General features: G+C 40.9%; 1 protein-coding gene across 1 annotated transcript; it reads left to right on the top strand.

Annotated features, from left to right (window-relative positions):
* The first annotated feature begins 1,333 nt into the window (after window positions 1-1,333).
* Window positions 1,334-5,231, top strand: LOC308081546 (pancreatic secretory granule membrane major glycoprotein GP2-like). Its single transcript, XM_080457913.1, has 6 exons — window positions 1,334-1,386; window positions 1,573-1,665; window positions 2,157-2,424; window positions 3,468-3,630; window positions 3,738-3,765; window positions 3,885-5,231. Exons 2-6 carry the CDS (start codon window positions 1,584-1,586, stop codon window positions 3,935-3,937), a joined length of 594 nt encoding a protein of 197 aa, XP_080314039.1. The 5' UTR covers window positions 1,334-1,386; window positions 1,573-1,583; the 3' UTR covers window positions 3,938-5,231.
* Window positions 5,232-16,411: the final 11,180 nt, after the last annotated feature.

The raw sequence follows: 16,411 nt of genomic DNA, 5'->3' as shown, positions 1-16,411 counted from the left end.
TCACGGAATACGTAACATTTACTGGCAATACCTACATTTGTTACGTTTTCCCAGTGCATGCAGGCCTATGTTAAGTGTTTGAAGTGACGTTTTGTCATGGCAATAAAAAAATATTATTAATTAAATTGTGACGTGCGGCTCAGGGCTCCTCAGAGCCGCTCTGTGTCCCCGCTGGCTGGGGAGAAATGGAGATACACGCATTGCAGGACCGCCACAGCTTGTAACCGGCTGGTAACCGAAAGAAAATTGGTTTAAAACACTCACCCCCATGTTCTTTTTAACCTGGTGGCGACCGTTCTCTGGTCGCCGGATTTGACCCACGGCGACCGTGTTTTTTTTTTTTTTTGGTTCGTTCTTTGTTCTTCCCCCGGCTTGCCGGGGCATGCACTGCAGACTGAGACCCGACGGACCAAACACAGCGAAAGGGCTGTAGGAAGAGTGCATTTGAAAATAAATGCACTCTTCATTAAGGCTGCTTGAGTCTTAATGTGTCCCAGGCTTTGACACAGTTCATCAGGGCAGATTATTTTTTGAATGGCATGAGGCGAAACTGAGGGCCCACTGTGGCGAGGGCCTTGATGGTGAAATTCCTGTGCCAGCCCTGCCCGGCAAACCGGTTTTGTGGGCCTTGTTGGAAAAGAGGAGAAGTTCAAAACTGGCAGTGCTGATGAAAGCAATGCTTTGCATCCCTCACAGCAATACCGGCTCAGAGCGAGCATTCAGCATGCTGAACAACATCCTCACGGATAACAGAATGAGCATGGATAACTCAACTCTGTGTGCACTTCTCTCTGTATAAATCAACTACACAGGCCTTGTTCACATTTACAGTATGTTCCCTCTAGGAATGTGCTAAGTGCACGTGTGCTAAGTCTGCCACGTATGAGTTCAAGTCCTTGGGTAACAGAAGGAAGTGGAACCAAGAAGAAGAATAACATTGTACCTCTAAGAGAAACTTTAGGCGGTCTGAACTTCAGCGATTTTTAATATTATCCTTGAAAAACACATTCTAGAGAGTTGGACTGTGCAAAATGTTGACTAATTACTGTGATCCTCTACTTGGAATGTGCAATACTTTAATTGATTACTGTGATCCTCTAAAAATACAGTTAATAACAAACAAACTTAGTTGTAAACCCTTTCCAGTGAAAGTGTATAATGTTTATTTTGCAATGTTGACTAATTAAAAAGTCATTTTACTTTCAATTCAAAGTCTTGTCTGTATTTTTTTATATATTGGTGTGAGAGTGCTGGGGGTGTGGCTTGGGGGGCGCGGCTAGTCCCCCCCCCCCTCCTCCAAAACAAACTCCCCAAAATCTCCTGGATCCTGACAGTCCAATTTTAGCAGCCCTGGGAAAGAATCTTAAATTGAAGACTGCAAGCCAGGTAAGAGTATTATCTTAAAAGTTTTTAAGTGGTCATTTGTGTGCTATAACATATCTTTGAAAATGCAATCTGTTACATTTGCAGTGAACCTGTGGTGTTGGGTTCTGTGTGTTACAATGCTGCAGTCAGACTAAACGCATCTTTTTTTGTTTTATTTATTTGTATATTTTTAAATTTTTTCATCAGGTTTGTGTGTGATGTGCAGGATGCAGCCCATGGTTGTTTCCGCTGTTCTCTTCATGGCGTTCACACCAGCTGTTGATCCCAACAGCAGCACAGGTAAACTGTCTCTGATGTTAGGACATCAGTTTGTTTATTCAGTAACCATAAGAATTTTTAAATGCTGGCATAGTTAATATTAGACTATTTAACCTTTCTCTAATATTTTTGATGATACCACATATCTGTTCAGTACAGTTTCTGAACAATACAGTTTCTGAACAGCATGACTACCTTACTGTACAAAGAATACTGCATCTATGTGAAAATAAATATTGTATTTGGTGAACAACAGCTTTTACGTGGTGTCTTGTGTTATTGGCTGTCCAACAGCTCCACCCTGTGGGCAAGTCATGCTATCTAAACATATGGAGACCACACTGTTGTGTTGCTGTGCTATACTGAAGTGCTAGACTATTTTAATAAATACAGTAATTACAAATGCACATTTCAGTAAAATGTAGTGCCATTATTATTATTATTATTATTATTATTATTATATTACTAATTTGTTTTCCAAACTATATCTTTTATATCTTTTGGGAATGAAGATGGTTCCATCCACAACATCACATTTCCAACTCCACCTCTTCCAATCAATTGGACACCTCCTCCAGTCAAGTGGACCTATTTCCGAGACCCAGGCTTCACTGAACCTATCCCATTAGAGTTCCAACGGGGCTCTGTCCTGTACGCCCAAGGGATTGCAGAGGAAGTGATTCCAAGTGGGGACGTGCTCGTTCTGACCAACTACTATGCAACTCACTCCTCCAAATTCAACGACCCCACGGCCGCACGAACCTACTTCATTCGAAACAAGTAGGTCTCTATGTCTGCAGTGCAAATGGCTTGTGTGTGTCCACAATAATTGAATGAGAGGGTTGTAACCTGTAACTGTAACCTGTACAGTAACCTGTAACTAGAAACTAGAAAGTGTGCCTGGCCTGCCGCTCGCCAAGTCTGGACCCAAAATAGTGTCACTACAAAGTACTACCAATCAACTCTAAATGGCCTGAATCAGGCTCCTAATTGGTTTTTGGGTGGTCGCTTTTGACGGGGTAAAAAAAAAATCAAAAAAATGAATTAAAAAAATCTGACAAAAATAACAGAAAAAATTAAGCAAAAAAGGAGCATCTAAAAAAGGAAAGAAAAAAAATCTAAACTATTACTCAAATGGTTTCAAGTGCTTGTTTCACCCACTTACGGGGGTCTGAGGCAAAAACGGAGCCCGATTATTGGTTCGCATACCCCCACTCAGGGCGGTAGGTGAAGTTTCGGAGCGTTTTGGATACTTAAAGCAACGAATAAAATGTAATTTTTATCAATCTGTATGGTAGAGTATATGTTAACAATATAACAGCCTATATAGCCTATAATTGGGGGTTGTATTTTGTAATTTAGATTGTGTTTAAGGTCATGTCTCACCTAGACACAGGATCTGACGCAAATTTTGACCTGATGGTCAAGATTCAATTAAAATGTCAGCATATATGAATGAATGAATGAATGAATGATTTATTTTATTTTAGTGTCATGCCACCAAGTGGCCTATCCCTCATGGGATTATATGACACCTTTTGACAAGTCATGACCATCTCAACTCTACTTCATTGACCTGGGTCCCCCAAAGGCCGCCTGCAGTAGGCCCCCTCCTTTATCCCTTTACACCAAATCTCTTTGATGAGAACAGCCAATGTGACATGCTGTGAGCTAGTAGATCTGCTATTTTTTGTAGATATTTTGCTTGTAGATCTACATTTTTGCCAAATGTTCAAAACCCCAGAATAGGGGTTCTGTGTTTAAATAATGTAAGACTGAAGGATGAAATAGTGAGGTACCATGATGGGTCTTCTTTTCTCCAGTTGTCCTGCCGTCCCTGAGGTGACAGTGCTGGAGAGCGGCTCTTCCCTCCGGGTTCGTTTTTCTGTCCTGTGCAGCGCAGAGCTGTTGCCGGCAGATGTCAGAGAAGTCGCCTTGAGCGGCAGGTACACGATGTGTGATCCGACAGCCTCCATCTGTTCTCCTGTAAGTTACACACTACCAACAATACTGTGAAATACTGTGAATATACTGTAGATGTTTTGAAGGTCTGTAGTGATTCCTGTTCTCCTGTGTGCTTACTCCATTCACAGGTTTGCCCAAAGCGGACAGATGACTTCTGTGAGTATCTATTTTAACAATGTGAAATTGTTACTGACATCCGAGGAAAAACGTTAGAGTGAACTAAAACGTGTGTTTTCTCTCTTGGGTGAGGGACGTGATGAAGTCACCACTACCAGACTGCGCCACATGGAGAAGAAGAAGACTTTGTTGTAATGTTTCAGCTGTGTAGATATCATTACACACAATCTCCTCTTGTCTCGTATTCTCTCCTCTCCCCTCCCCTCCTCTCCCCCACACACAATCTCTTCTTGTCTCGTATTGTCTCCTCCTGCAGGGCCGCATTAAGGCCCCTCAGGGCCGTGGAACTACACCAAATCAAAGGCCCCCCCTCAACATTAATCGGACAATATTGGGTGCGTTCACGCGCACGTGCGTTTGGTGCACGTGCCACCGCCAGCACGATCGGTGCTGACACAGGCACTGGGCAGAGCCTTTCCAACTTCAGTCTATGCTATGACTAGTGTCTATCATTACAAATTACATTTATTATTAAGGAGGTTACTTTATGGTCATTACAGTCGTAGCCTACTAGACATATGGTGATGAGATGGGTAACAAATGTTTCATATTTATTTTCTTATTCTTCATAAGAAATTAAACAATTCAAGTTTAGAATTGAGAAAACAATACTCAGCAGAGATGGTAAAAGTACTACTCACTTTCTTCACTTAAAGTAGAAGTAGCCTCAGATACATTTACTTATGTAAAAAGCGACTTTAGTAAAAGTACTCATTCAACTAATTACTCAAGTAAAAGTACAAAAGTACAGGCTCTGAAATGTACTTGAAAAGTTAAAGTAAAAAGACCTCTTGAAGTCTACCGCAGTGGTTCTCAACCTTTTTACCACCTCAGAAAATAATATTATGGCTCACCATTATGACCGACTGATGTTAAAATACAGTAGCGTAGACCTATACCCATCCTATTCAGCTATTTGCACAGTACAAATGTATTAAGAATATGTCATTTAGATTTTCACAGTGTACATTATGGTAGCACTAAGACAGACAGACAGACAGACAGAGATGACATTAACAACCGTGAGCTACATTATTCAAACACAGCACGTGAGATACAGTCTACTTCAAACAAACACACACACGCACACACATCTTCATTGTCAGGTTAACTCACCATGCTGCGCCGAGGTTCAAAGAGTTTAATGCACGGCACTTCCAAAGTTTGTACAATGTTTAAGTCACAGGAGCTGGTTTTCATATCGTAAATAATATGAACGTTGGCCCAAATCTTGCGTTTAATCCACATGGTTCTTGTTTATTTGTGTTGCGGTCACAGACCATGATAGCAGACTAGAGTCATACTGGTTAACAGAAACAAACTTACCCTAAAAGCGGAGGATTTCAAAATAAGAGCCGCTTGTAAAGATTAGTCGACAGTAGTTTTATTTTTTTGTCTACTTACAGGAAGTAGAAGTGACACATCAGTACCAGCAACGGTATGCAAGAGGTTTGCATCTGTTCTGCCGCGCAACATTAAAAATAAAGCAACATATGTTTCTAAATATATATAATTCACACAGCAGGGCCCGAATATATACATTTTTATAAATAATAATAAGAAGAATATATATAATATTATAATAAAATAATATAAATTATTATTATTTTTACAATAATATATATATTTTTAAATACATAATTCACACAGGGCCCCTGCAGGCTCAGGCCGTGGAACACAAGTTCCACTAAGTTCCGCGGTTAATGCGGCCCTGTCCTCCTGTCCCTCTCCTCTCCTCTCCTCTCCTCCTACTCTCCTCCTACTCTCCTCCTACTCTACTCCTACTCTACTCTAGCTGTAGTATACAACCCTCGTAGACGTATTTATGATTCTGATGTTTTCAATCTACGAGAGTTGTAGGGTTCACGCCCCATGGAGACCTGGACTTTCTGCACTATGCCCCGCAAAGTACTCCAAACGTGTACAAATTGAAAATAAAGGTGCTTACCTCAAAGCCCCAAATGTTAACTACTTCTACGGGGTAGTAGTTTAATGTAATAATCCATATCTTTCAACAAAGAAGTGTTTTAATGCCGTCTGTGGCCGAACGCCATTTTTTCACCCTCGTTTACTTCCTGTTTACATTTAGTGTAATTCCGGGTTTCACCGGATGCGCCCCCTCACTTCCCGTCACTACCGCCCATTGGGAACTTCCGACAGAATCGGCCACAGACGGCATTAAAACACTTCTTTATTGAAATATATGGATTATTACATTAAACTAATACCCCGTAGAAGTAGTTAACATTTGGGGCTTTGAGGTAAGCACCTTTATTTTCAATTTGTACACGTTTGGAGTACTTTGCGGGGCATAGTGCAGAAAGTCCAGGTCTCCATGGGGCGTGAACCCTACAACTCTCGTAGATTGAAAACGTCAGAATCATAAATACGTCTACGAGGGTTGTATACTACAGCTAACTCTACTCCTACTCTACTCCTACTCTACTCCTACTCTACTCTACTCTACTCTACTCTACTCTACTCTACTCTACTCTACTCTACTCTACTCTACTCTACTCTACTCCCCTCCCTACCTTCTCATCTCCTCCTATCCTATCCTATCCCCTCCCCTCCTCTCCTCCCTTTGCTCATAAGCAAGATGTGCGATGGCCCCAGCACCAACCCTCCTGCTGTGTGAAACTACTGTGATGTGATACGTTTTTTTAACATTTTGCTTCTTTAAGCTTCCAGTGCAGATTTCTTCTTCAGAGCTGAACATGCAGGGTTTATATTTGTCTGCCTTTAACTCAGCAAAGAAACTATAAAATATAAAACAAGAAAAGACAATGACAAATAATTTGGTATGAATTCAAATAAAGCAAAGAAACTTTTAATGTACAATGTCCTCTTGATTGTTGTCCTTTATAATTATTTGCTCTGATGATGGATTGAAACATTTTTTTTATTTGTGCTGCTGCCTAACAATGGGTCTTTGTTAGTTACTTTATTAGTTTAATACAATAAAAATCAATCAGCTGCAAATCAACAACTTTGTGACAAAAACACTTCACAACGTTATTCATGATGTTTTTTTTTGTCAAAAATGTAAACAGCACGAGGTACAGTCTGACATTTAGGCTAAATGATAACACAAAAAGTCCCGGGGAATTGTTTCCATTGTGGTCCTATGTATTCAATTAATCAACGTAGCATAAAATAATTACTTAAAAATACATATGTTTTACGAGGCTACCTGTCTTCTACCCTGAGCCTAGCCCAGACTAACAAAATGTGATGGATTAGGTGGGTCATGGGCTTTAGGCCGAGAAGTAGTTGAATCAGTTTGTTTTGAGAGGTCTGAAGCTTACTTTTTAGTGACATTGGGAATTTGGGATGTTGGAGAACCAAGAGGTGCAAGCATAGTCAAAGTGGCATTGGATGAGGGCTTCGGCAAGATGCTTCGAACACATATTAAAGCACTATCTGATGACATTCCATTAATAACAAATGATAACAAATTGTTATCATTAATGGAATGTAATATAATTGTAAAACCATGTACCGGTATGAGTGATTCCAGCAAATCCTGGAACAACTTTTGATGTAAGATGTCATAATTAACCGTGTCAAATAATAAGTCAAAGCATAAGTCAAAAAAATCCCACAGCATATTCATATTATTGAATGCTGAATTGTATCAACTAATTGAAGTATAGCCATGTCTGTAGAATGTTTTTCCTTGCATACATTTCTTATACAGCCTATTTTTAGCTTTCAAAGACTTATGGAGACTTGGTGTAAAACATGGTTTTCTAAATGCACTGACCTTATTTGCTTGCTTACTGACAAGAGGAAAGCACCTGTTGAGCTAAAAGACTTGAAATACTTGAAAAATACTGTTCATTTGTGTGCTTGTTCAACAGTTTGTTATCGGAAAGCCAAGTACTGATTTTACTGAGTTCAGAACTGAGAGCTTCCTCAACTTGCATTTTGTCCTCACCCGAGACCAAGACTGCTGAGTCATCAGCGAACAAGGACAACTTGCGGTTACAGGCTGCTTTCATGTCGTTATGGATTGAAGGAACGAGGTCTCGATCGAATCTGACTTTTACTTTAGTATCTATCATAGATATGCAAATGTCAGAATCGATAAAATACATATATGATAGTCTTGATCCAAGGCTAGCGTCTCGCCAAACCTGCCCACAGTGGCACAGTCTGCTCAATGCATTTCAATGACAATGCTGCAAAAAAAAAAAAAATGCCCACAGCACAATAAAAACGTAACATGCCCCGTCAGTGAGTGTGTATGTGAAACTCTTGAGGCTTCTTTACATTCTTTTTTTTTATTGTTGCTGTTGGCCAGTATTTCACCTACCTCACACACTTTGCTTTGCATAGTGACAAATTAAGTTCATTCATATACATATCTTTGTCATTGCCTTTGAATTGATTGTCCCCCTGATGCAATATCAAATGAATTACTGGCACTGATGCTGTCTACTTCACTGTTAATGTTCGTACAACTGTCATATTATGTATTTCAATTCATTTGACTACTATTACGCCTTTCTTGTTTTGTATGTTGCTACAAACATTTCTTTTTTTTTTACCACCGCTTCTATGCTTCTACGTGCTACAGATTGCTGCCAAATGCGCTTTTACTGTTCTACCCCAATAACACAACACTGTGTTAACCACACAGGAAATATGCACATGCCTGAAGGGTGCTTTTTTCTATTTAACTTCAAGGAAAGGGTGTGGTGTTAGCCTGATTATCAGGGGGGGAGGGGATTAGAATTTCCCCAAACCAATCCTAACCCAGCAAGCACAGTCAGGACCTGGACGAATCAGTGACGTCTCGATTGGGGCTAGATCCAGTCAAACCAAGACTAGTCAGATCTGGCCCAGAATATCACCTGATTTCAACCAAAATAATTCCTGACCACGAAAATGGACGTCCTGGATGAATCAGAGAGAGTCCGATCGAGGCCAGATCAAGTCAAATCATAACTAGTCAGATCTGGCCCAGAATATAACCTTATTTCAACTAACATAAATCCCACAGACAGAATACTTTGCCACTGAAAACTACTCATAATGAAATAGTTGTAATTGAGCCCTTGCATGAACCTAGTTGTGACACTGCATTCTTTAAATCCTGTCATGCCCTTTATCCTTATCTAATCACTCATCATGTACGTACAGTATGATGGTTTTGACTCTGACCTTTATTTTTCCATTGTTCCACATATCTTACATCACAACTATGCAAGGTCTAAGACTTCCTCATCATGATAGAAGATTTCTCATCAAGATATCACCGTAATGGAAAGAAACCACAACTATCGAAGCTACCATTGGTATGGTAGAACTGGTAGAACTTGATCTGCAGCTGACCTCAAGTAACACTGTCCTCCGATAATAACCATATGACCCGCACCCAAATGGCCCTTTGCTCATGTAATGTGTGATGGAAGCACTAACTGTACTGATAAGAACCAATTATTGAAATCCCAAATACGGAATAGACCACACTCATTGAGTGCCAGAATTATGTTATCCCAGTGCCAGAGATTTTTCAATTTATCTTAGATTTTCAAGTAGTCACAGAATTTTTATCTCCAGTATAATCGATCCACTGAGGGTTGCACTGTGTGGTTTCACAAATGTCAACGAGGTCATCGCGACCTTGTTGACATTAATTGTCTGATGTTGAAAATAGCATGTCTGGGCCAAAAATTCATAGTAAAAAAAAAAGCTTAGGAGCCGAGATACAGCCTTTTTCAGTAATAAGTTAAACAAGGAGTGAATGGCGCATCAAATCTTCAGATAATGATATCTTGGGTTCTGAACATTAAAAAAAAAAGAATATATATATATATATATATATATATATATATATATATATATATATATATATTATTTTTTTTAACACGTCAAACACGTCATTGGCACTTTGCGCCATTGCGGTAAAACATGTGAAACACGTCAATGGCACTCAATGAGTTAATATGAGTTTGAATATGGGAATGAGTATTTGGGTTATGTTATGGGTCATTGTGTTTAGTGTTTTGTTGTGGTGTTATTTGGTGATTTATGTTTTTATATGTAAATTTGTTAGTAAAACCATGAGTTTAAATGTCTGTTCGTTTAGTCAGTGCCTCTCCCCTTTTCGCATATATGTATAGCATGTGTTGGTATGGGAATGTTGAAGTTGGTTGATCCAATAGAGAGAGTTGTCATGGCTCTTATAGGGAACCCTACTTCAGGCCTATACAATACATTGCTCTTCGACACTATGCTGCATGCAATCAAATCAATATCAGCCAGTGTCTTGTATAAATGAACATGACGACTTGACACAAAGTCAGGTAACGTTGTGGTGACGTCTTACAGTGACGTTCAGAAATAGGCCAGTCACAACCGAAATGGTGTTGCTTAAATGACGTAATTAACAGGAAGTAATTTAAGCGACTTTTTAATCACCCAAACTGGATGTCTGTTTTAGGTCACTAAAAAGCTGTCCATACGATGTCCTGATGATAACGTTCAAATCATTCCCATATCGGTCATGATCTGGCCTTGTCCTGAACGTCACCGAACAACGTCATCATGACGTTCAGGACAAGGCCAGATCACAGCCGATATCGGATGATTTGGACGTAATTTCTAGGACGTCATCTAAGTGGCTTTTTCATCACCCACACGGGCCGTAATAGCGGCTGTTTGAGGTCACAACAAAGCCGTCCATAAGATGTCCTGGTGATGATGTCCAAATCATCCCTACATTGGACGTGATCTGGCCTAGTTGTGAACGTCACTGAAAGACGTCATGATTACGTGTTGAGCGGGACGTCATCTAAACGGCTTTTTCATCACCCACACTGGCCGTAGGCTAATAAGCGGCTGTTTGAGGTCACAACAAAGCCGTCCATAAGATGTCCTGGTGATGACGTCCAAATCATCCCCACATGGGCCGTGATCTGGCCTAGTTGTGAACGTCACTGAAAGACGTCATGATTACGTGTTGAGCGGGACGTCATCTAAACAGCTTTTTCATCACCCACACTAGCCGTAGGCTAATAAGCGGCTGTTTGAGGTCACAACAAAGCCGTCCATAAGATGTCCTGGTCCAAATCATCCCTGCATGGGCCGTTATCTGACCTTGTCGTGAACGTCACTGAAAGACGTCATGATGAAGTCCTTTGGTGACGTTCTGGACTAGGCCAGATCACAGCCCATATGGGGATGATTTTGACGTGTTGAGCGGGACGACATCTAAACGGCTTTTTCATCACCCACACTGGCCGCAAAAGATGAAAGTCGTCAGTGAAAGACGTCATGATGGCGTGTTGAGCGGAACGTCATCTAAACGGCTTTCTCATCACCCAAAATGACTGTCAAACAAAAAAAGGCCATATGATGTCCTGGTGATGACGTCCTGGAAATGACGTAAAGATCATCCCCATATGGGCTGTGATCTGGCCTAGTCCTGAACGTCACCGGGGGACGTCATCATAACGTCATTATGACGTCATTGTGCTTGCTGGGAAGGGATCCCCACCCCCACCTCCGACTCTCATACATTTTGTACCGAATAAATCCTAGGTTCACATTTACAACACCAGACCAAGAGTGGGCAGGGTCTATGGTCTGGAACCAGGCGTGTGGTGTGACTGTAGATAAAAAGGCCATGAATTGAAAGTAAAGCGTGATCTCTCTCAGCATTCACTGCTACAGCATAGTACATCCACACAGCAACTGCATTCGGAGATCCAGACCTCTTTTAGCCATGTCCATGTTCGGTCAAGACGTCCGACTTGAAGTTCTTTCTGTCATTTCAGGAGCTGATGTTCAACCTCTGGACACATTCTCTATGAGGAGACCCAATTACTGCTGAGGAATTCATCATTCTCACCATATTTGGTTGTATTATGATCTCATCTATAATTGGGGTGCCCTCATCTTGTCCAAAGCTTTGCAATGTCACTGTCAGAACAATGATTTTAGACAGTTTTTTGTGGACATGGACACATTTTTTGATCCCAAGTACGATTACGATTTCACCACCTTGCCATCTGAACCGCCGTGCACAAGAGGTGGGGAATCCTACAGACGGCCTAAAGGCTGGTACCGAATGGCCCTGAAAGTCAAGACAAGTACCCAGATGACAACACCTGGCTGGGTCCGGACGGCTGGAAGGATAATTCTGCTCCTGGAGAATGGCCTGTTGCCTATCACGGGACCAGCCTAGATGGAGCCAAAGGTATCATCCAGTCTCACTATAAGGCAGGAAGCAGGCAGCAATACGGACGAGGTGTTTACTCTACACCATATCTCGACTCAGCTAACGGTTACACCAAGGATTTCACATCCAAGAAGAATGGCAAAAGATACAGAGTCATCTTGCAGAACCGGATAAACCCACTAAAGAGAGAGCAATGTAAGAGGCTGGATCACTGGCTGATTCCTATTGCAGAGCATCTCTCTTCTCAGTAGGAGAGAGAGGAAGTGGAAGGTGCCATTCGACCCTACGGCATCCTAATCCAAGAGGTCAGTGGATAACTTGCAGCTTCTTTGAATTGAAAATCCTAATGTGTGGTTACTTTAGAAAAGGCTGTTCATGTTATTCATAAAGCAATTATAATACTCTGTATGATTTTCTTTTGTCTATCATACATGTGTGCCCCAAAGAGGGGGAAATACAGCAGCCGTGAAAAAAAATCTCATATTCTTATTCTTAATGGTTGATTAATATGAGTAATAACGACTGATGTGCATCTAAACTTCCCAGATTAACAGCCATTTACTTTTATCATTATAAACTGATGTGTGGTGTGTGTAGATGGTTAATTTGTACTGCAAGTTAATAATAGTTTTTGTCAGTGGACTGGTGTTTAGTAGTTAGTTTTTACTGTAATCTGTTTGTATTTACTGTGTGACTAATCTTCTGGGTTATTAATGACATGTTGTTGATTAAACATTTAATACATCTTTATAGTTTTTGAATGATCAGGTTTGGGAGTTTTTAAGAAATTACTTTGGAGATCTAAATTAATATACCTACGTGTTCTGAGACAGCCACCCCATTTTGTTCAAAATTAATACATTTATCACATTATTTTTGTTTGTTTAAAAACACAGCTCTCCCCTCATGAAATTTCACACGTGATATTTCTTTTTTCCCTGTTTTGTTCAAAATTAATACAAAACAAGAGTTTTAGTTTAGTGTTTTCTCTGTTTTTATTTGAAGTATTAGTTTTAACACACTGTATTTGTATTGTATATATTATGTTTGTGTCCTTTGTGTCTATATCCTGCTAATGTAAGTTTACAAGACATTTTGTCATATAAATTGTGTCTAATAGAATTATACGCAGATCCTAGATCAGCAACAAGATCAGCTTGATTCCATGGACATGTAATAAAGTCATCACACAGCAATCTCCCGAGGCTGATACGACATGGGACGTCTTATTCTGATCAATTGGATTTTCCAGAAAATAGTCGATGTCTTTCTAACTCTTATCTAACTCTCGCCCCCGAGGTGGGCGAAGCCTCTTCACTAGACTAGACTACATGATGTGATTTTGTAACAGAATTCTTAGAACCTACATGAAGAACCTGAATTCCATAGAGAACGAATGGTTTGAGAAGTGTTGAAACACAATAACAATTTATTTAGGAGCGCTGCAGAGACCGCACCACACCGTACTATAGAACAATTTTCCACTCTCTCTTTTTTTATTATTATTTAAGTAGTAGCCAATTATTTTTTACCCCTTTTTCTCCCCAATTTAGTCGTTATGCCAATTACTTCCTCCCCACACACATTTCTGTGTTGTCACTGCTGTTGTATCCTACTGACTCACCTGCCAGTGAGGAGCCCCCACCAGGAGGAGCCTTCGTCCTACTCTTCCTGCCCAACACTCCCAGTCCCCGCTGACGTAGGATCACGTGCAATGACCAATATCACCGTCCCCGTCTGGCTTCCCTCCCCTGAACACGGGCCAATCGTGTTTGTGTAAACCCTCGATATTTGTAAATTTAACCTTTGGCTCTGTACTTGGTCTGTTCTTTTTTTCCCTGTACACCAGGGGTCTTCAACATTTTTAAGGCCAAGGACCTATATATCTCTGCTGTCCGGCAGGAACCAGCTACTGTAACTCCAAAATGTTTATTTTTCAGGAAATGAAAAAAAAATGGAGTTAGGAGGTTTTGTTCATCATTGATAAGAACAGCTGAATAGACCTCCAAGCTCACAATGAGGTTGGAGGTCAAAAGGGGGTGGAGCCTGGAGTCAGCAAAACCAGCTAACTCCACCTCCCTTTGCTGGAGTTAGCTGGTTTAGCAGAAAGTTTGAGGATCCAATGGAGTTAGCTGGTTTTGTCAGAAGCACTTTTTCATACTTTTCATTGGTTAAATATTTTTTTTACCAACACACAGACGTAAACGATGTTCAATAGCACTGATTTATGAAAAAAAAGTTGTGAGCTTGTAGATCTGCTATATTTGGCTAAAGTTCTCCTCAGAAAAGGGATGCTACTAGGGTTCAAGTGTTTAATGTAAAAAAAAAAATCATATCACACAAAGATTTGGCGGCCCCCTTGTAGTGACTCTGAGGACCCCCTAGGGGTCCCAGACCTCCTGTTGAAGACCCCTGCTGGCTGCTGTACACCAAACCTCTTTGCCGAAAATAGCCAATGTGCAGATCGGCTATTTTCGGCTAATGTTTCTCCCAGAATATGCAAGGGTTAAAGTGGTTAATAAAAATAAAAAAAACTAGAAAAAGTGCTCCTCGGAGCATAGGTCTCCGCCAGGTCAGGTAGGTTATTGTGAGCCAGCAATGTTTGGAATTCGTCAATCAGGATGGAATATGAAAAATCGGACGGAACCATCTTGACCACTTGACTAAATTTTTTGTAATATAAAAAAAATAATAATAATAATAATCGGCCTCCTGGTGGCGCTATAATAGGGCAATGTTAAAAGGGTGTCATTTATTCCTCAACGTAGTGCAAATGTGCGTGCAAAGTTTCACCGCAATCGGACGCTGCGTTCATGATTTGCGGCATTTTGTTCAAAACTTGCAAACTTTAGATGTCAATCTTAGCCAATCAGGATGGAATATGAAAAATCAAACAGATCCGTATTGATCACATGACTATAGAGATCATGTGTACCCCGATTTGCGTGAAATTTGGATAAAATCTGAAGCTTAATATTAAAAAAAATGTTTTACATAAGTCGGCCTCCTGATGGCGCTATAAAAGTGTGAAAAAATGCAGGGCAAAGGTTTTTCCTTGGCCTCTAGAGAGTGTGCATACAAAGTTTTACACAGATCGGTGCAGTTATGGGTAAAAACATGAGGCTGATTTGAAAAAATGACATTTCTTCCTCGGCCTAATGGGAATGTGTGTGCAACATTTCACGGATATTGCATGCTGTGTTCATGATTTGAGCCATTTTGTTCAAAATGGAGCACTCCTGCAAACTTTGGAAGCCAATTTTAGCCAATCAGGATGGAATATGTTTAATGACTATAGAGATACTGGCCCTCATTTATCAACGCGGTGCAGCCCAAATAATGGGCGTACGGCGAGATCACCGCACCTTTCGGCATTTATCAATATATCCTGACGTGGGCTTCATCCTACCGTACGCTGAAATCTCACGTCTGGTAGAGAGCAGTTGTTGACTTTGGCTGCGTCCGTTTATTCCATTCTAGACCTGCAGAGCAACATTGTCTGACTGTCTGACAGGCATCTGGACACATAATCCACTCATAAATGTATATCTACACTAATAAATAATCCCTGTGAAAATATAACATTTTATAAAGTAATTTAAACAAACTGCTTTAACAGTCATTCAGATAAGATTGTAGATCTGGCTGCATTGTGTGTGTGTGTGTGTGTGTGTGTGTGTGTGTGTGTGTGTGTGTGTGTGTGTGTGTGTGTGTGTGCGCGCGCGCGCGCGTGCGTGTGCGTGTGAGGCGAGGCGAGGCGAGGCGAGCGGGGGAAACTCTTTCTTATTGGCTTTTCATGTCTTCGGTCGTATTCTGGTTCTTCTTCATGTCGTAAAATCGGGGCGTTTTGAGAATATTTAAGGGCGTGTTATTTAAATGACGCTCGGTTTCAGCCGTGACATTTATCAAGGCTGGGACCAAATGTACGCTCGGATCGGCTGTGTAGGATGCGTTGATAAATGTGACTTCGACGTTGGTGTACGGCCGAATATATGGAAAAATATACGCCGGTTTATACGCTCCGTTGATAAATGAGGGCCACTGTGTACCGATTTGCGAGATTTATATATACATATATATTTTTTTTACTTCTTTTAAAATTGTTATCCCACGATTTTTGTAACCCATTTCTTTCACCCAGTGCCAATTGTCTAAGTAATCCTGGGCGCTACACTCCCTCTGCCAGCCTAGGGAGAGCCTAGAGCCGAGCTCATGCCTCCTTCAATGCATGCAGAGCTAGCAAGCCGCTTCTTGTCACCTGACAGGGGGGAGGTTCCCTGGTTAGACGTAGTGCGTGGAAGGAACACGTTATTCCAACCAGTTCCTTTCCCCTCCATCAGGCGCCCCGGCTGACCAGGGGGAGGCAGTATAGAGACCAGGATTACTGCATGTTTTTGTGAGGGTACCTACCTTAGGAGACACGGGGAGAACATG

Source organism: Gymnoscopelus braueri (assembly GCF_963280865.1).
Source record: "Gymnoscopelus braueri genome assembly, contig: SCAFFOLD_157, whole genome shotgun sequence".
NCBI lineage: Eukaryota > Metazoa > Chordata > Actinopteri > Myctophiformes > Myctophidae > Gymnoscopelus > Gymnoscopelus braueri.
The sequence above is the reverse complement of the archived record's forward strand: the minus strand, read 5'-3'. Positions and strand labels throughout refer to the sequence as shown.